General features: G+C 44.8%; 1 protein-coding gene across 1 annotated transcript in view; it reads right to left on the reverse strand.

The window, feature by feature from the left end:
* SLC25A13 (solute carrier family 25 member 13) overlaps positions 1-21,030 on the reverse strand; it is a 115,414-nt gene that overhangs the window by 9,812 nt on the left and 84,572 nt on the right. The window contains exons 12-15 of the mRNA XM_044293294.1: positions 19,171-19,223; positions 17,982-18,062; positions 10,164-10,304; positions 5,449-5,587 (exon numbers count right to left, since the gene is read on the reverse strand). Coding sequence (XP_044149229.1) covers positions 5,449-5,587; positions 10,164-10,304; positions 17,982-18,062; positions 19,171-19,223 — 414 coding nt within the window. The remainder of the gene's footprint in view (positions 1-5,448; positions 5,588-10,163; positions 10,305-17,981; positions 18,063-19,170; positions 19,224-21,030) is intronic.

Below are 21,030 nucleotides of genomic sequence, written 5' to 3' on the forward strand. Positions count from 1 at the left end.
AGCTCCAAGCCAAACAAGTCTCAGAGCGAGCCGTGAAATATTTTCTTGTTGTAGTTTACTAAGTCCGTGAGAGATTTAGCCAAACCAGCATGGTCTGGCTCCTCAACCCCTCTCCATAAAAGTGCAGGGGACGGCACACGGAGGCATAGGGCGATGTGAAATAAAACTATACAGAGCGTCTGTAACATGAGGTAGATCTGTGTGCAGAATATTGTACCGCTGCCCAATATAAATCTACAAGAATAGACCAGCGTGTCCGTGTGGCGCGACCACCGATTATATAGATAGGACCGTGACGATACGGCTAAAAGGAACGCTGTTTAACCCTAAAACCAATAAAATAGAGGATGACCATCCGTGAAGCCATCACGTGGAGAGCCCGCTAATCCAACAGCACTGTAAAATGGTTTTAGATTTGGATGAACAATGGATTGGCGGTTTTTGGGTCCTGAATGCAGAAGAGCAGAAATGGTGGAATATCTATAGGTGAGAGCTCCTTATGGCGCAGCACTCCAGCTGTTCGGAAACTACAACTCCCAGTATGCTTCATTCACTTCTATGGGAGTTAGAAGAGCAGCCAAGCATGTTTGCATGCTGGGAGTTGTAGTTTCACAGCAGCTGGAGTGCCGAAGGTTGCTGATCCCTGTTATAGAGGGACAACTTCTAGGCTGCAATGCAAAAGTTTTTATCGGGATATGTAAACTTCTGCAATCACTTAAAAGAGGTACGCAAAGACCAGAGAATTGGTCGCTCCCTGGTAGCGCCCCCTGCTGTTTATCCTCCTGCATTTAGTGGTGGGCACACATGCTCCGTGGCTTCCTGCTCTCTTCCTCCTCTCCGTGCCGGCGTAGCGATCTCATAGTGAACCAGCCCAGCGGAGAAGGAAATGATGGAGGCATTATATATCTCATATGCATCTCTGAGGCTACATGTGAGGGACTATTTTCTATGCAGGGGGAGGAACGGGTTAACAAGAACCAACTGCAATGCATCCTGAGACATATAGACGTTTGATGAGCTGCTGCCCTCCCACAGAAAGAGAAGAAAGTCCTCCAGATATGTAATAAAAAATAAATAAAAAAAACATAAATTTGTGGGATAACCCCTTTAATACTTCCATCCAAGGAGTTGTTTTTTTTTGTTTGTTTTTTATATTCTCCTTATCCTGTGCAACCCCATCCACAAAATTAACCTGACACCTATCAGCTCCCATCGATGCTGAATTAAAGAAATTGTATCTGTATTGCCTTTTTTTTATTTTTTATAAACCTATAGTTTTAGATTTCAGGTTCCATACTCTCCGTCCCTGCCAGGATTTCAGTAATGGCACAAGCCTTGACTAGCAGATGACAATCAGGTTGACATGGACAAGAAGGGAGGGGGAGCTGGGTGACCTATTACATTACAGTAAAAGGCCGAAAAGGAAAAAGCTTCCCTTCCGCCGCCTGCAGAATCTGAATGCATTGTATCATATCTATAGATGTGCTCGGTGCACCCGAATGTAGATTTCGCAGCGTTGTAGATCGCTAGCCTGACATAAATGAAAGCATAAAAGCCGCCTGTGTGACTGAACTTCAAAAGGCAAATTATCTTGGTCTACCATCACATCAGCAGCTTTCAAAGGGGACGACTGAATCTCAGAAATTGTTTGGCCTGTCGATGTGCGCTTGCATTTCACGTCGGCGCATAGGCTCCCATGTTAAAGGCTTGTTTTGTTCCAAGGAAGCAGGCTGGAAGTAGACAAGTCTGAAGACATTTGTATCTGATCGGGTGGTGGGTAAAAGTAGTGTTTATGGTCCTCTGAGCTTTAAAAAAATAAAAATAAAAATCTGTAGAATCTTTTCATTTCTGGCCTCTGTGTATTTGCCCTTTTACCTATAGAAGCGTGTAATACTGTAGACTGAATTTCCAGTCCATATAGACCCAGTCCATGTTATAGTGGAATATGCTGGGAAAGACTATTTCTGCTTAAAGATAATAGCTTTCTTTAAAGGGGTTCTCCGGGGTTTTAATATTGATGGCCTATCCTCAGGCGGAGGTTAGACACCCGGCGCCCCTGCCGAGCAGCTGTATGAAAGGAAGGCGCGCGCGCAGTGTGCACGTCCTGCATTTCATGTTCAGTGGGACAGCGGACAGCCGCATGGGTTGTCGGCTCCAAGGCTGGACAAACCCTTTAAAAGCTGATTTGCAGGAAGAGATCTGACTGGAACAATCACTGAAACAGGCAAGATGATCAGCGCTTGACTTCCAATCATCAGCATGTAAATGTATCAGGTTAAAGGGAATGTGTCGACATATTTTTAAGAAACTTTGGTGATTTTTATTTTACATCAATACCAATATTATTTAAAAATAAATAAAATAAAAAAGTCTTGCAGTTTTCACAGCGACCACTGAACTTTATGATAGGCTGACCCTTTCTGCCCCGTGGAGATCACTTTTCAGCAGTCATCTCATTATCACAGGCAAGATTTCAACGACAGGTATCACCAATATATACAGTAGATAACACAGGATCCATCATTCACAATAGGTGATGTCACAGCTTATCTACTCCCCTTCCCTGTACAATGACCTCTACACAGGTCACAGAGCATGCCTAGAAGAGTCTGACACAGACGTCAGTGAACAGCTCCAGACTATAGTGCCCGACGGGACACGGACACGTGGCAGCTGCAAAGCAGATCTCTAAATGCTGGTAACAGCAGCTCAGGCAAGATGCCTACAATCCGGTACAGAAACTGTACAAACCAGAAAATAAAAACAGATTCTCTATCTGGTTCTAATGAGTAAAAAACAAAAAAAACAACTGGTGACATTCCCTTTAAGGCTGGCCACACACACACACACACACACACACACACACACACACAGATCGCTTTTGGCTCAAGGCAACTCCGTTGAGAGCAAAAGGATCAGACTTGATGAAATCCAACTGACTGATCCTCCATTACCCGACCGTCTGCTGTGTGGGGAGAGGCAGGACATCCCTATGGACATCAGATGGTCGGCTATATGTCAAAATTGGCCCAAATGCACTTGCAGCAAAGGGTAAAGGGGTTTTCTGGGAGTAAACTATTGATTACCTATTCTAATTATAGGTCACCAATATTTGATAGGTAGGGGGGTCCAATGCCTGGCACCCTCACAGTGTCAGCTCTGTGAAGAGGCGCTCTACAGCCTCTTCCTAGGCAAGTGGTGTCACGTACATCGGTCACATGGCCCGTGTGCAGCTCAGTCCCCTTCAAGTTAATTGGCCCTGAGCTGCAATACCAAGCACAGCCACTATACGATGGACGGCGCTGTGCTCGGTAAGCTGTGAGGAGTCTGCAGAGCTCACTAAAGTGCCGATTCCTCTTCAAACAACTAATCGGCGGGAGTGCCAGGTGTCAGACCCCCAACTAATAAGATACCGCTTACTAGAGATAAGGGGAGGCAACCTTCGGATGCTACATCCGAAGCCGCTTCGCTAAGAAATTTGTTATAATATCGTACGGAGATTCGTCTCCATGCAGCATTAGAATGCATGGGCTCCGATGAGCCGAAGTAAGTTTTTCACGAAGTCGCACGAGACTTCGTTGAATAACTTCAGTAATTGACTATTACAGTGAAAAAAAAACACTTCAAAACTTGGAACCGAGTTCGGTTCTAAGGTTTTTCACTGTAATAATCAATTACCTAAGTGCGACTTCGTGAATAAGTTACTTTGGCTCATCGGAGCCCATACATTCTAATACTGTACGGAGACGAATCTCTGTACAGTATTATAACATTTTTTTTTTAGCAAAACGACTTAGGATGCTCATCTCTACCGACTACCTATCCTGGGGATGGGCCACCAATATTGTACTCCTGGAAAACCCCTTTAAATTTCGATTCCTATATATTAGCAAATACTGTCATTTGGAGTGTGCAGTATCTCTGTAACTGCAGCCAATGCGTCTTAAAGAAATCCCCCCAGGTCCTTCCACTACACCTTCTAGTATCCTGCCCCCATCACTACATCTATCACTGCTGAGATCTAAGATAAGGAGCCATGTAAACTCAAAAGCATATTTTGTCCTGCTCCAATAAAAATCCATCAAAATATGTAAAGAATGCCGGAGACCACCCACCGCTGCCGAATATCTGCACAGATCAGCAATGGCTGTGATAAGACTGACAGCCCTGGAGGACGGAGAGGGATTCATTTGTATTTCCTGGAGCCTGGTGCGGCCTCCACATCTGCTTGTTGTGGGGAAGGTTCTGGGTCCGAGGTGGGGGGTAGAGCGGGTGCATTTTCAGTGTTTAGCAGAGGCCTCCGAAACAGACAGGAACCCACTACTGCAGTCTAAATAGCCAGTGAGGACCATGTAGTGTGGAGAGGCAATGCTGCCGTCTGTACACGACCCGGCGACCATGTGATCGCTGGGTGGTCCCAGGCACGGCAGGGTGCTCTGTCTTAAGCAGGCCGCATGAGTTATGATAAACGGCGGGTAAGGCTACTTTCACACTAACGTTTTAGTTTTCCGGTATTGAGATCCGTCATAGGGGCTTAATACCGGGGGAAAAAAAACGCTTCAGTTTTGTCCCCATTCATTGTCAATGGGGACAAAACATAACTGAACAGAACGGAGTGCGCCAGAATGCATTTTGTTCTTTTTAGTTGCGTTCCCAGACCGGAAAATGCTGTATTTTGCTTTCCGTCCTGGGATGCGGAGCAAGACTGATCCGGCATGACTCCCAATGCAAGTCAATGGGGATGGATCCATTTTCTCTGCCACAATATATACCGGATCTATCCCCTATTGACTTTCAGTGGAGGTAATGACGGATCCGTCTTGGCCATGTTAAAGATAATACAACCGGATCCGTTCATAACGGATGCAGACGGTTGTATTATCAGTAACGGAAGCGTTTTTGCTAAACCCTGCCAGATCCAGCAGAAACGCTAGTGTGAAAGTAGCCTAAACCTGCTGATCTGGTCAGGACTGGCCGACCATCTGCTATGTGGGGGGGATGTTGGGGTAGACTAGCAGTGATCACATAGGGTATCATGATCACAGAATTTAGGATATGCCTCATTTGTCAGATAGGAGCCGGGCCCAGAGCTGGCCTCCACACCTACGTATCTCCAGAATAAGGCTCTTGAAGTGAAGGCAGAGAAGCTGTGTACGGATGGCCGTCCTCCATTTACAGCTATGGAAGCCTCAAAACCAGTCGGCTCTTTCTGGCAGCATACTGGTGAATGGAGACCTAGTGCTATGGGACTTCTGAAGATAGTCGAGCATGCTTTCTTGGCTGTTTTCGGAACATTTGTGTCATATCCTAGTGATACGTCATAAATGTTGAGATGGAAACACCCCTTTAAAGGCTTTTGGGGGGGGGCATCTTGGGGTCTAAATACTAGTAACTGGGATATATTAGAACAAGACGACCAGAACAACTAGCAATTCGTTGACTACTTACCGGCGATAGCTCCCGCCAACAGTAGATACCCGGGACTAACCCTGCCGTCTTCTCCGGCGAAGGAGCTTTTCATATGTGCATAGCAGGGGAAGTAGATGGCGGAGAAGGGGATATCCCGGAGGAAGCACGCTTTCGCCCCCTGAAACAAACAAGACAATTCACTACAGGCTCCGGTTACAGCAGTAATTCCATAGTGCAGTGTGTGAACAAAGCCCAAGAGAGAAGCAGACAAGGAGGATTTTAAGGTCTTGGGCAAAGAGCTTGTTCTTCAGCTATAACAAAAGTTCTGATCGTTTGGGGGCCTAAGGCTACTTTCACACTGGCGTTTTGGCTTTCCGTATGCGAGATCCGTTCAGGGCTCTCACAAGCGGTCCAAAATAGATCAGTTTGCATTCTGAATGGAAAAGGATCCGCTCAGTTTGCATCAGTTCCGTCTCCATTCCGTTTTGGTGTCCGTCTGATGAAACTGAGCCAAACGGATCCTGACACACAATGTAAGTCAATGGGGACGGATCAGTTTTCACTGGCACAATAGAAAACGGATCCGTCCTCCATTGACTTTCAATGGTGTTCAAGACGGATCCGTCTTGGCTATGTTAACGGTAATACAAACGGATCCGTTCTGAACAGATGCAGACGGTTGTATTATCTGAACGGATCATGACGGATCCGCACAAAACCCGAGTGTGAAAGTAGCCTAAAATGGGACCTCCACCTTCAACTGGTTTACTGGGGACAGGAACCAAGACTAGGGAAACCTTTGCAATCAGCCCAAAGGATTGAAAGGACCTCTTTCGGAAATGGAGGATTCAATAAAGGGGTTTTCTGGGAATTATATACTGATGATCTATTCTCAAGACAGGTCATCAATACATGATCAGTGGGGGTCCAATTCCTGGCCCTCCCGCCAATCAGCTGTTCATAGCATACCGAGCACAGCGCCCAACACTGTACAGTGGCTCTGCCTGGTATTGCAGCTTAATCCCATTCACTTGAATCTGTGACACAGGACATGTGACCGACAGATTCGACGTCACAGGCCGAGGGGAGGCTGCGGTATTCGCCTTTTTATCAGCTAATTGGTGGAGATCCAGGGAGTCAGCATAATTCATCTTAGGCTACATGCACACGAACGTTGTTTGTTTTCGTGTCCGTTTTTTTTTGCGGACAGGATACCCATTCATTTCAACGGGTCCGCAAAAAACGCAGGATGTCATCAATTTTTTTTTTTTGCGGATTGGCAATTTGCAGACCGCAAAACACATACGGTCGTGTGCCTGTAGCCTTACCCACACAGACACAAAAAATAGAAATCCAGTCAGCGTCTAAATTTGTAAAAGCTCAATTTGGGTGGAAAACCTGAAAAGAACATTTCACTTGCACAGCGCTAGGCAATGAGTCTGATCCTCTTAAAGAAAATTACGTCAATAGTATTATGTCGTCTCGGGTTATCAGATTTTGATACACATACAATACAAATCAAGAAAAAAATTAAATAAAAAATCTAAACATAAAAACGTACAGATTTTTGGTAAAGAAGCTATAAGAATGTTCTTTATTGCGCTCCCCTTCAATCCCCCTTAAATCATGCCAAAATAAGGGTCTGAAAAAGTCCTAAAATGCGTAGACCTGAGCAAGAAAAATGCGTCCAACCTCCCCAGCGAGTTGTGTCCGTGTTCACGTGCGCCATTTTGATAAAATTTGCCAAAACGTACAGCACTCCTGATCTCCCCTATGACAGAAAATGTCTGCCCATTCACAAGGTGTAGCCCACAAGAATGACCCTTCCCCTTCAGGGTCCATTCACACGTCCGGGAATGTGTCCGCACCTGTTGCGCAATTCTGCAGAATGGGTGCGGACCCATTCATTCTCCATGGGGCAGGAATGGATGCGGACAGCACACAGTGTGCTGTCCGCATCCGCATTTCCGGAGCGCACGCCCGATCCTCCGGTCCGTCGCTCCGGAAAAAAAATAGAACATGTCCTATTCTTGTCCGCAATGTCAGTTCAATGGGGGTGCCGGCCGGGTGCATTGCGGATCCACAATACTACGGACGTGTGAATGAACCCTTAATATGAAGTCACGTTCCCCATTTATCCTTTTGCAGGTCCATTATTCTCCTCTCGGGTCTCGCCCCTGCCATAAATTTCCATCCTCCCTCCGTATTCCTGTTTCATGAACCTGATGACCTATCCTCAGGATAGGTCACGAATTTCTGATTGGTGGAGGTGTGACTCCTGGCACCCCCACTGATATGGGTCATTACCCAGTGCCACCACTACAGTGTAGACGGTGGGCAGGTAGACACTGAAGAGAACACCGCTCTCGCCCCATCACCGCAGCACCTTCAAACAGCTGATCGCCGGGGGTGCCGAGAGTCAGACCCCCACCTATCTGATATTGATGACCTTTCCTGAGGATCGGTCATCAATATCACAAAACTGGAATGCCCCTGATCGTCCAATGAACAGATTTTCATTATTGCAGATAAAGCGAAATGCGCACAAATCACCAGAGATGCGTCAGCGGCCATTCATCTCCGCAATAATAATCATAATTAAAAGAAAACCCTGCGCACATAAATTAGGTCAGGTGTTTTAAAGCCGCTCTCTGTCTATGACAAATGGGTGGTTAAGTCTCAATTCATTAGTATGTTGTGTAAACCATTAACGAGGACTGGTTAACCCCCGAGATTCCAGGCAGCACACTCCCGCCCCTCCCTTCCGCCCTGGACGGCCACTGTACCCACGAGGCTGGAGGACTCTCTTTAGCATGCTAATTCTTGCATTTTCCAAAGCGTACCTGCAAGGGACGGCTCTGAAACAGCCATTTCTACAACAAGGGGAGAGTAATTACACTCACAAAGGCACCTCTGTGTCGGGCTGGGCAGAAGGAGCCAGCACGTCTGGGAGACGCAGGCTTAGCCTAGTCTCCTGCAGTGAATGCACATTGTCTCGTGTAGGGGGGAAAATGCCAGACAGGGGGGGGGACCTTCATCTATAGAAGACAGAGGTGCACCTTGTCTGCTGGGGTTATTTAATGCTTCTGGCACCTGTACGGGCTCCCACCCCCTCTTAAGTACTTTTTCCTTCCCTTATACCTTACAGGTCTAGAAATGATTTGGCATCGGTAATTGTTATTTGGAGTCAATGGCTGTAAACAATAGGCAGCAACTCACTTCTTGAGTCACCAATTTTGGCCCCCGCCACCTCCCCTACTCCATGGACCCATTAACCCTTGTGTATTTCCTGTTAGGTGTGCAATGAGATGCACGATGGTCCACTCCTAGATCAGAAGTATGCAGGTTCCTAGAGGTGCAGTATCTATTAAAGCCTGGACTGAGCTTGGGGGTCTCCCGGCTATCCCTCAATAAATGCTGTCAGGGGAAGGAGGGATCAGGTCCAGCTGAAGGTCCTCGCCCGCTCCTTTGTTCTGCCAGGAGATGAGGTGCCTGGCAGCAGCATTCTCCTCTTTTGCCAATGTGAACACATGCATGCCCGGCTGAACCGAGTATGCACATATGTGGTGGAGTCATCAGAACAGCTGTCAGGCGAATGAGCATTCGGCCGACGGCTACTGAAGGGTGAGACCAGACAGTGCGGCCATTGGCTGTTGCAGATGTATGTTGGCCATCCCCGACCTATACAGAAGATACGTTATTAATATCGGAACACCAGACAACCCGTTTAAATTTACAGGCCTTAAATTGTGAGGCTGCTCCTCTGCATGGACAGCTATATCTTACTTATGATCACGTGTGTACGTGTGTGAACATTAATGTGGATGGTGATGTGAATTCATACAGGGACATATGACAACACTGCGCCTAGCACAGATCAAATGAGGACGGGTAGTCAAAATCTCTCAGTAGTGCAGCCTCAGGTCTTACAGGCAGTAAAATTCTGCTGTTGGCAAAACAGCAACAATGCAAGTTTTGCTCATCTCTACACACGTGATAAGACCCTGCATATTCTTTTACATGGACCAGCAGGGACTGCGGAGGGATGGGCGATTACAGAAGGTTTAACCCTAAACACTTCCATAGGAGTGTCATCAGTGGAAAGTTCACGCAAATCGTGGGAAAACACCTATAATAGAAACAAAAGCTACGTGCTGCGGTTTTCACCCAAGTATTAACAAGATTTGTGCAGAAAGTGTCGATTTGCAGCTTTGCATTATCAAAGATTTATCCCAAAGTGCTGCATTAATACATATTGTAGCTGCGGACACCAGAGAGAAGCAGACGCTCCTGCGAGGAGTATGAGGGGCAGGTGTACAGGTGAAAGATCTCGCTCTGTGTAGACTGCATGGAGCAGGATACCTGTGCATCACCTTAGCCAACAATTACCCAGAGGAGACACTAGGGGGCTTTGCTGCACCTCACCTGAGGAATACCTGCGTCTTCAGGAAAGCTACTATTCAAATTCTTTAGCAACAGAAGAGTTAATTTACATCTGATAATAAAGAGATTAATAGTTCACTCTAATGCTTCCAATAGTTCTCCAAGTTCTCCGTGGATTTTTATTTTTTTTGCTACTATTCAGGAAAGGGACAACTGGTGAAATGCACAACGTATACCGATGGCATCTTGAGATGCAAAAGAAAACAGCTCTATTGATGTCTATAATGAGAAGATTTGTGCATAGGTCAACTCTACATGAATACGAGGTCAGAAACCATCAGCAAGGAGATCCACCAAGCAGCACATAATACCTTGTAAAGTCCAAAGAAGCCCAAATCTCTAAGAACACTCAGGGCGCTGACACGGGGGCCTGTGGTAATTTCTCCTGCCACCTGCAAGCGGATCTTCACAATCTCCAAGGGGTTGGTGAAAATTACTTGAGAACCTCCAGCCTGAAAAACAAGACCGCGATATCATTTGTACAATATGATGAACCTTCTGTGCTGATATTAATTAAATGTAAAGTAGAAACCTTTAAAATTTCACTACTATCATTTTATGCGGACACGTCTTTCATTTGTCACCCCCTTGCCCCTGCAAGGCAATGTACGCAATATGAACTGCCAAAAGAAGCATGAGAAGGCAATAGAGGAGAACATAATATAAACTACTATAATACTGCTCCTATGTACAAGAATATAACCACTATAATACTGCTCCTATGTACAAGAATATAACTACTATAATACTGATCCTATGTACAAGAATATAACTACTATAATACTGCTCCTATGTACAAGAATATAACTACTATAATACAGCCTCCTATGTACAAGAATATAGCTACTATAATACTGCTCCTATGTACAAGAATATAACTACTATAATACTGCCTCCTATGTACAAGAATATAACTACTATAATACTGCCTCCTATGTACAATAATATAACTACTATAATACTGCTCCCATGTACAAGAATATAATTACTATAATACTGCTCCTATGTACAAGAATATAACTACTATAATACTGCCTCCTATGTACAAGAATATAACTACTATAATACTGCCTCCTATGTACAATAATATAACTACTATAATACTGCTCCCATGTACAAGAATATAATTACTATAATACTGCTCCTATGTACAAGAATATAACTACTATAATACAGCCTCCTATGTACAAGAATATAACTACTATAATACTGCCCCTATGTACAAGAATATAACTACTATAATACTGGTCCTATGTACAAGAATATAACTACTATAATACTGCTCCTATGTACAAGAATATAACTACTATAATACTACCTCCTATGTACAAGAATATAACTACTATAATACTGCCTCCTATGTACAAGAATATAACTACTATAATACTGCTCCTATGTACAAGAATATAACTACTATAATACTGCTCCTATGTACAAGAATATAACTACTATAATACTGCTCCTATGTACAAGAATATAACTACTATAATACTGCCTTCTATGTACAAGAATATAACTACTATAATACTGCTCCTGTGTACAAGAATATAACTACTATAATACTGTCTTCTACGTACAAGAATATGGATATAAAAAAGTATTCAACAGCAAGGTACACCTCAACTGAAACCACCATATATCACCTCTATTATGACGCACAGCTGTATTTTACTACCACTTGCTGGTTATTCCCATCTGGGACAGCAGTCTCAGCTATTCTCAGAACTCCCATAGAAGTGGATGCATGCACATCTCTTCCTTTGCTGCAGCCTCCAGAGTTGAGACCCTACACTACATTGTAAGATGTGATAAATAAGGGTTCAAATATAAGAACTTACATATACGTGTAACGCAATATAAAATTGTTCTAGTTTTTTAATATGGTGACGGGAGACTCGGGGATGAAAATAAATTTTATGCAAGAAGAAATTCCAACCGGTAGAAACAGAGTAGAGCTTCACAAGTTGTGACCAGCATTGCCGTGTTCTGGAAGGGGGGGGGGGGGGGGGGGGGGGGGGGGCTTCGCGCTTAGAAGTTCAGGCCAAGTTGCAGAACACCCCACTTGACTGACGTTACAAAGGCAATTACGTCCCAAACCTGTGTGATGTGTCATTACATTCTCCCTGTGCCGGGTAACGCTGTTGTGTTGGGCTGGATGGCCCGTTACCACAGCTCCGTGTACGAGAACCTGGTGAAAGAGGACCTTCCAGGAGAAGCTCAGATCTCATCTCTCTCTCAAAATGTAGCATTAAAGAATAAAAACAACAGTAATGAGAGTAAAAAAAAAAAATGACAGGGGAAAAAAAAAAGGAAACTTTACAATTGCAAAAATTCCAAACGCGCGGCACACTACCTCAAGTTACACAGGTTTAAAAGGGTCCTACATTTTTATGCATATTTGGGTGAAAGGGTTATTTGCAGAAAAGGGCTGAGTGCAGCCTAAATAAAAAAAATAAGGAATATTGAGCCTTGCCGATCCTATCCCTACGCTGGTCTCTGCTTCCTGGATCGGTCAGCCAATCACTGGTGGCAGTGGTGACCCCGCCTCAGCTGATCAGGCATCTCCAAGCAGAAAGCTGGGAGCAGAGAACACAAGACCTGATCAGTGGGGTCCCAGCGGTAATCACACACTTACTCTCTATTGTAAGGACAGGGGAAAAGCTTCAATCTTCAGACAGCCACTTTCTGAAGGGGGTTGGCAAGGATCAAAAAAGGGTGGCTTTTTTTTTTTACTCCAGAAACAGCACCATACGTGTCCATAGTTTGTATGCGTTATAGTAGCACAGCTCAATAGAGTCGCGCGGCACCATCTCTTACTGGTCTCGACTGTGTAAGAAACCTAACCCTTTCGGCTACACCTAAGGTTAAAGGCTCTGAGAAAAAGAAAAATCTTGTGTGATGAAGGTCAAGACAACAAAAAGATCCAGGAACAGTCAATGTATTAATATCGACATCTCAAGGAACGTCCTGAAGAAGGTCAGAGTTTAGAATGTAGAGCCTTTCGATGGGGTGGATAAAAATGGACATCATTAGAGATTGAGTCAGAGTCTTCAAGCGGAGATGATGATTCTGCGACGAGCTGAACCTCTTCACCGAGATCTCGGAATGAATCATTCCTCTGTGCAGAAGCTAAAAAAAGGAAACATGGCGATACGGAGACGCTTGGCTTAAGACGACATCTTGAGTCTCTTGTTTCACTAACAAGGGCCAAAATAAGAGGCTCGCTCCTTGGGTCAAAACAACGGGGCATGAAGTCTCTCTTTTGAACTTCTACGTTTCACTTTTGCAGAATTAAATATAATTTGTTGGCTAATAATGATATCTCTCTCTGCCGCCATCAAACCTCTGGTCTTCCTCCTTAGCACTGACCTTCGAGGGCCAGGCTTTGTTTGTGTATCCTCACCATAAAGACCTGACACATTTACCGTGTCTATTTAATGCAATAACAGCGGCTAAAAAGCTGTTAGCTGAACCGGGGTCACGAGGCTCATGGGCTATTAGAAAAGGGGGGGGGGGGGGGGTGTCAAATTTACAAACAGAAAATTGCACAATGGAGAAGTGGACAAAATTAGCCATGCGTACTAATTCCCAGTAATTACCATGCAAGGTGAACTCCGCAGGGTCTCGGGAGTCAGCACCCGGGGACGCTCGACTGGAGAGAGAAGTGGAGAGGATCGTGTGACAAGGACCCTATGAGAGGCTCTGGAATGTTATCAATGGGCACAAAGGTTTGCCGAGTGGCACGGATCGTGAGGTTGGCATGGATAATAGTAATTACAGGAAGAGAGTGCATGGCAACGGCGTCCTCAATAGACCTATTCATCCTGTAGTGCAGGTAGAACGATCACACCACAGGCGTGTATTTGACGCTCTAGTTCGAGGACGTTTTAAATAAACATCTGATTGGGAGAGATCATGAGAGTATACCGGGGAGGAAGGTGGGCGGCCTGTGGCAATGCCGTGGCGCAAGACCTGGCATCAAAGGAGAAACCGACAAGTAGCTAGTAAGTTTTGAAGGTTTGTCAAGCTCGACAGCCACTGGAACTGGCGGTGGCCTAACGTAATATACGTGTGCCCAGTGGCGGCACCGACTACCACCTAATACACAGACGTGAACTCCTCTCCAGTGGAAAGCAGGATGCGTTTCGTAACTTCTATTCAAGCCATTGGAATGGGACCTGTTCTTGGCAGGAATATTTTATGGTCCGAATTTTAGAGAGAGTGTGTCCTCTCGTCTATAATAAGTTATTATGAAAGGCATTATCAAAGATGGTGGACACCCCTTTGCCAGGTCAGCACAGGCGGAGGTACAGTACATCAGGGAAGAGGTGGACGTCCCGTATCTGCACCATCTTAGAAAGGATATGGACAGCGATGACCGCTACCCTGGACACTAAGGGAGGGCAACTCCATGTGGGCTACTGTAAGCCCAGAGGCCAATTAGCAGCATGCTATGCTATCACATTAGTGTATGGAATACCTGCCATTCAGCAACCCCTTGATTTAGTGATCTGAGGTGTAACCTCGGGAACCTGGGCCCTAATGCATAATCTTCAACATGACCCTACTTAGCGACTTATCTGGCAGACAGGCCTTAGGGCTCCTCGGACACCAAGGAATAGGTGCTTACTGCTAGGTGCATAACAGGTTCTGCAAGGAGTGATATAATGCACATAAAAGTCATTGCACGCTGAGGACGATTGTCCATAAATGATCAGATGAAGCTCTACAAGGGATGCTCATTACGTAGCGGCAGGGACACTACATTACATTTCTGTAAATATAAAGGCTCAGTAATCAAAGACATTTTTCCAGGAAGTGTTGCAGAACAAGGGACAGTACCTGGAGTTTAGCAAAAGGTGATCAAACAAAGCAGCGGCCAAATCAGATCAGCACATGGCATCTCCCCAGAGGACAAACAACGTGGACAGAACTTCCCGGGGGCTACATGACTTTCGCCTGCAAGACCGGTCCGGGGAGGGGACGACAAGCCGAGGCCATCACTGGAATATAGATGACAACCTGCCTCTCCTGGAAAAAAGCCGAGCAGGAGAAGGCAGGGGGGTGGTCAGCCATGGCTGATCACAGAGGGGCCGGTTATTGGGAGCCTTGGTGTAGAATTAAGTGCATTCATCTTTCAACAAAGGGTGGCGTGACCCTCCCAAACCAACTTTATTAGCAAGCGCACAGTTTGAGCTGAGCACCTCCAGATTCCGGACTCATCCTGGAAAATGAAACAGATTTTCTATTTTTTTTTTTTTTACCAAAGGCTTAAAGGGGTATTCCGGATAGAACAAGATCTCTATCCAGTGAAAAACAGATCGGGAGGGCCCTAGTCGCTTTCAGTAAGCAGAAATTTAGAAAATGGGAGATTTAAAGAAGAAATAAAAAAAATAAAAAAATATCCTGCATATTACGAGAATGGGGTCCAGTCGTAGTCGCCCCCCTCCCCTCCCCCATATGGAGCATTGTTCGAGCATGTGCGTCACTGCTCCACTCAAGGTCTATGAGACTCTGAGACCGTGTCCATCAAGGGTGGACTGGGAACTTAAAGTGGCCCTGGAAACCAAAAATTTAAAGTGGCACCATGTCGTAGGTAGGTGGGTGGGTCCAAATTGACAGAAGGTCAGGCAACACAAGCAGGCAGGGCAAGTGCAGCTCAAAATGCCTCCTCAGCAGAACGAAATACCACCAATGCAGCAGAAAATACTGCCGCCCCCACCACAGTATTCAACTGTATCACCGCCCTGCGGCCGACGGCCAGGTGCATGAGAATCTGACGCTACTATGCTACTAGCATTAATGAATGCTGAGAGGATGAAATTGTTATGCACCCGGCAGGCAGCCATGAGGAGGGTTTGGGCGGCCCCCTAGGGCATTGGCTTACTGGAAAATTTCCCTTTAGGGTCTATGGCCAGTCCGCCCTTGGGGTCCATGCTTAACCCCCCCCCCCCGCTACAGGGCCCTTCATGATTGATGGGGGTCTCAACAATTCGTGCTCCACCAATCCAGCAGCCCTTTGCGTAGATGATACCTTGTTCTAAACAAATTACCCTTTTATTATTTTATCAAGAGTGCATGTTCAACTATTCTTTTATATTTAGATATATTTTATATATCTCTATATTTTACTTTGATTTAGCATTTTCAAGATCTCTGCTTGCTGAAAGGCAACAGGAACTGTCCCATTCCTCCAAGCTGTAACACTGTGCAGATCTAATGCTTCTCACAGTTCAGGGTTTGTCGCAATAGCATCCAGCGTAGACAATTCCCTGCGAGGTAAACAATATGGACTGCATGCTAATGATTTTCACCAACAAACCACCAGGACGGGAGTGAGATTTGTGATGCTAAATGTGCACAGGACTGCCTAGACTGGATGCAACAGAAATAAACCCTCAGCTGGGAGAAGTATTAGGTCTGTGTGGGAGTTTTCAGCATCTGGATGTAAACAAGAATGTTACCATTCACTGACAGCAAGTGCAGAAGTAGCCTGTAGCTTTGAACGGTGGGGAAAATCAGCACCTAGAGGCTCCGTCTACTGGCCCTTTATGCCGCCCAGGTTCCCTGTTCTGCTCGCCCCGCTCCTCTTGATTGATGTGACGGTTGGCAGCAGCGTTGACGAAATCCCGCGCCTGCGCCGTTCCCTTCTGTCTTCGGCGCAGGCGCAGTGAGTGAAGGACGCTTTCCTGGTGCCGGCTTCCTCACTGTGACGTAGTCGGCCCAGAGCGGCCTTCACTCACTGCGCCAAAGACAGAAGTGAACGAACGGCGCAGGCGCTGGATTTCGTAAACGCTGCTGCGAACCGTCACATCAATCAAGAGGACCTGGGCGGGATAAAGCGTGAGTAGACGGAGCCTCAAGGTGCTGATTTTGCACCCACATACCACATAGCACCTAGAGGCTCATTAGAATATTATAAAAGTGCTTTTTTTTTACCAAAACGGCTGCAGGGAGAAAGGTAAAAAACATACTGTTATGTAGTGCTGACATTAGCGCATCGCTATATCAGTCAGCTACATAACAGTATTTCTGGTGGTAGAAACCTTTTAAAGGGAGTCTGTCAGTAGTTTTGATCATGCTCAACCACTGACAGCACTAGGTAGGGGCTGAAGACAGCAGCATAAAACAGCTTGTGTGGAGCTTTCATTATCAGGAGCAGTGTGACCATAACATTTTATTCTGCCAGATTCTGCTACTGCAAGTGCCAAGCAGGTGAGGCTTCGCTGTGAAGTGCCCTTGGTATTATTGAGCTGCTTCATAGCCCCTCCCCTATCTGCTCTGAGTGACAGCTGTAGCATCCAACCAGGAGACTAGAACATCTGTCACTCAGAGCAGAGGGGAGGGGCTGTGATGCAGCTCAATGCGTAGAGCGCTATACAGTGAAGCTTCGCCCCCCGGGGCACTTGCAGAGGCAGAATCTGAATGACTAAAAGTTCATATTAAGATCTGCATACTGCTCTCCCCAATCCCTACCCACTGCTGTCAGCAGTTTAGCATGGTCAAAACTGCTGGCAGCTTCCCTTCACGTTTACACTGTCTAAATATTACACAGGATAAGTACATCTGCTGTAAAGTATGTTAAAAAATAATAGCAATAAACTCAATTACTGTATTTATAGGGTGGCTACAATCTTTTCACCACTGAAAGGATAGTTTTGGGGGGCTGGGAGCCATACGCAGATTATTCTGACTCCCTTACCGATGGACACTTACTGACGTTGACTTCAATATTGCAGGGTATACAATTACCATGACATAAGCTTAAAGGGATTGTCCAGCTTCAAAAACCCATTTTATACACCCCATTATGGGTTAATAGAGGGGGTTCTATATACAGGACCCTCATCAATTGGCCAGAGGGGAGAGCGTTTACAAAGAGCATCTCTCGCTCCGGAGGACGTCCTGTCCTGTATTTACACAGACAAGCCCTACTTGAATAGGACCTGTGTAATACTTCATTTCCACAGTGGTGGCGCTGTAGGAAAGCTGAAAACTTACTACCAGGTTTCCTAACAGATCACAGCTGATCGCTGGTTTCATCTTATAGTCAGGGGACCCATTAAAAAAACGGGGATTGTTGACAGCGGAGAACCCCTTTAACAGCACAGTGTTCATGCAGAACTTACACATCCACCGGCAAGGATCTCCGCAGCTAATGGAATGCCACCATCTCTCTTTGTAAACTTATCTCTCATAAAGTCGTTTACCTGGAACACAAACACAACAGGAAGTATTTTGTTGTTATATTTTTATTTTTTTTAAAGATTTCATTTTCATACTTTAATACAGAAACAGGGAACAGAACATTCAATGAATTGATGCCATGTTCGCCGCCTTCCAGATGTCCTATTATGGCGCATTTGTCACGATCAATGGTTTCGAACGAGCAGTTCGTGCATGAAAATCTACCAATGTGTCTGAATTACAGCATTTCTAGCAGCTAAAATTACTCAACAAAGGCCAGAGAGACTGAAATCAAATATTACAGAATGTGTGTGGGAGCAATTTTTTTTATTATTTTTTTCCCAGAAAAATAAAAAAGTTCTTGTAGTTAAGGAGGCAAACGCACTTTGCTGCTGTCCACCTAAGGGATCACCCGAGAATAATAAAACACAGCAACATTACAAATCTTGATTTTAACAAAAATCTGGCTATTGTGCCTACAAGTATCTATGCAGATCTTTGTGTCTCCATGGTTACAGACTACAAACAAACCTTCTGTAGTCTGATCCTGCAGTTATGTGTTACTCCACTCTCAATGCCCTTCTAAAAGGTCCCTTTACACAGGTCCCTTTGCACATGTACAAGCAGATTGTTGGGAGGGAAGTGTTCCTTCCAAACAATCTGCTGAACGCTAGAGGAGGAGACATGCAGCGATCTCCTCCAGCGTATGGGGAGGAACGACCGCCAACGCCATCGCTCTTCCCCATACACAATCTGCTGTCGGGAAACAAGGACTTTTTTGCTGCACTCATTCATAGGCGGTGATTTACACTGCCAGATCATCACTAACGAGCGTTATTATGAACGCTCGTTAGCTATGATCTTTTCAATTCTCGGGCCGTGTAAAGGGCCCTGAATCCACAGACTGAAAGATAAGACTCCACACAGGGTTGGTATGTAGTCTGTTACCACGAAGACACGCAGGTCTGCATAGGAGCTGTGTACAGAAAATAGTCCATTTTCAACCAAGACTATTTGTAAGCTTTCTTTATTTTAGATTTGAAGCTATGAAAATGGTTGCAAGACAGTAAAACGCAAGACATAAATGCAATAGAAAATATTCCTGAATAAAGAAAAAAATGCAATACTAACTGTTAGTTTTATGGCTTTCTCTGGTGCAACTCCCAGCAGCTGAGGCAGAAGACCTATCAAGATAAAGAACAGATTTTTTACTTCCGTCTCTAGCAAAATGATCAATTTTGTAAATATTAAAGGGCCACAGGATAGGTGAAAAAAAAAAAATAAGTACTATATTATAAAATATATATATATACACACACACACACATACACACACACATACATACACAGTATATACCACAATAAACAGGATGCGGATGGAGCAGTAGTGTGCATGTGTTACCGCCACTCCACTCATTTCTATGCCGAAGAAAGCCAAGCGTTGCTCTCTGCGGTCCGATAAAAGTGAATGCACAAGTGGTCAGGCATGTGCACCACTACTCAATTGACACAGGGGTCTCTGGCATGTATGTTGGTACCTGCATCCCTTGTAAGTAATGGAGTAAAAGGCAGAGTGGACCCAGCATGCATGTGGATCCAACACTACCTGAACTTTATGGCGGCCATTATGGCGCATAACAGGTAGTACCCGTTAGGACCAGTCTTACAGATATCGCCTTGACGTTCGGCAGACTGGGTCAAATGGTTTTGTACAAAATGTATTTGCCAAGCATCTCACTTTATAAATAAGCGGGTTTGCAGGGTGCTGCTGCAGTGTCTTTTTTTCTCTATGTTTTCAGCCATGGCAGCGTGCACCTGCGCATTGTGATGTGCTGACTAACCCCCTTTTCTTTGGGACCCTCGTTTGTGACCACAGGGGTTCCCAGTGATCATACATTCGTTACCCATCGTGTGGATGCAGATAAATGTTGCTTGTGAGTCAACCACATTAAATTATAACATTCTGTTCACCAGCAGTCACCACTAAAGGGAGCTAACTATTTTTAACCCCTGAAGGACTGGGCCTATTTTCATTTTTCCAGTTTTTTTATTTTTCCTCCTCACATTCCAACAGTCATAACTTTTTACATTTTCGTTCACATAGCCATATGACTGCTTTTTTTTTTTTTTTTTTTGCAGGACATGAAGCAATTTTTTGATTGGTGCCATTTAATTTAACATAGTCTTTTACTGGTAAATGGGAAAAAAAATGCTCTGCGAGATAAAATTGAAAAAAAAAATAAAAAATTTGGGGGGGGGGTTTAATATTACGATGTTCACTGTGCACAAAAAATTACGATTACAGCGACACCAAATTTGTATATTTTTTTGGTTTAATTACTTTTAAAAGAATAAAAACCTTTCAAACAATTCTTGTAATTTTCTGACAGCCATAACTTTTTTTTATATTTCCATCTACAGATATGTAGGAGGGCAGGTTTTTTGCAAGACGAACTGAAGTTTTGTATTGGCACCATTTTTGGGGTAAGTACAAATTTTTGATCACTGCATGTTTTTTTTCTTTAGGTTACGGCGTTCACTGTGAGGGAAAATATTTTAATAGTTTAGATTTGGAGATACTTGTTATGTTTATTTTTTTGCTTATTTTTAAATGTAAAATTGAGAAAGGGGGCGATTTGAACTTATAACTTTTTTTTCCTTATTACATAGCTTTTGGTCCCCTTAGGGGACTAGAACCTGGGATCTTTTGATCCCTTGTGCCATTCATCATAACAGAACTCCATTATGGTGAAGGGGATTCTGCCACTGTACCTGCTGAGCTATGCCTCGTGCACAGCTTAGCAGGCAGATTACCATGACAGGCCTGGGAACTTGCATCAGGCCCCAGGCTATGATAGCAACCGATCGGAGACCCACAATTTCACTGTGGGGGCTTCAATCTGAAGTCAGAAGGAGCTGCAGCACTAACCTCACAGATGCAGAGATTGCTACTGAATGCGGCAACTGAGGAGTTAAATGACCAGTTTCAGCC

Source organism: Bufo gargarizans, chromosome 5, assembly GCF_014858855.1.
Source record: "Bufo gargarizans isolate SCDJY-AF-19 chromosome 5, ASM1485885v1, whole genome shotgun sequence".
In the NCBI taxonomy this organism is placed as follows: Eukaryota; Metazoa; Chordata; class Amphibia; order Anura; family Bufonidae; genus Bufo; species Bufo gargarizans.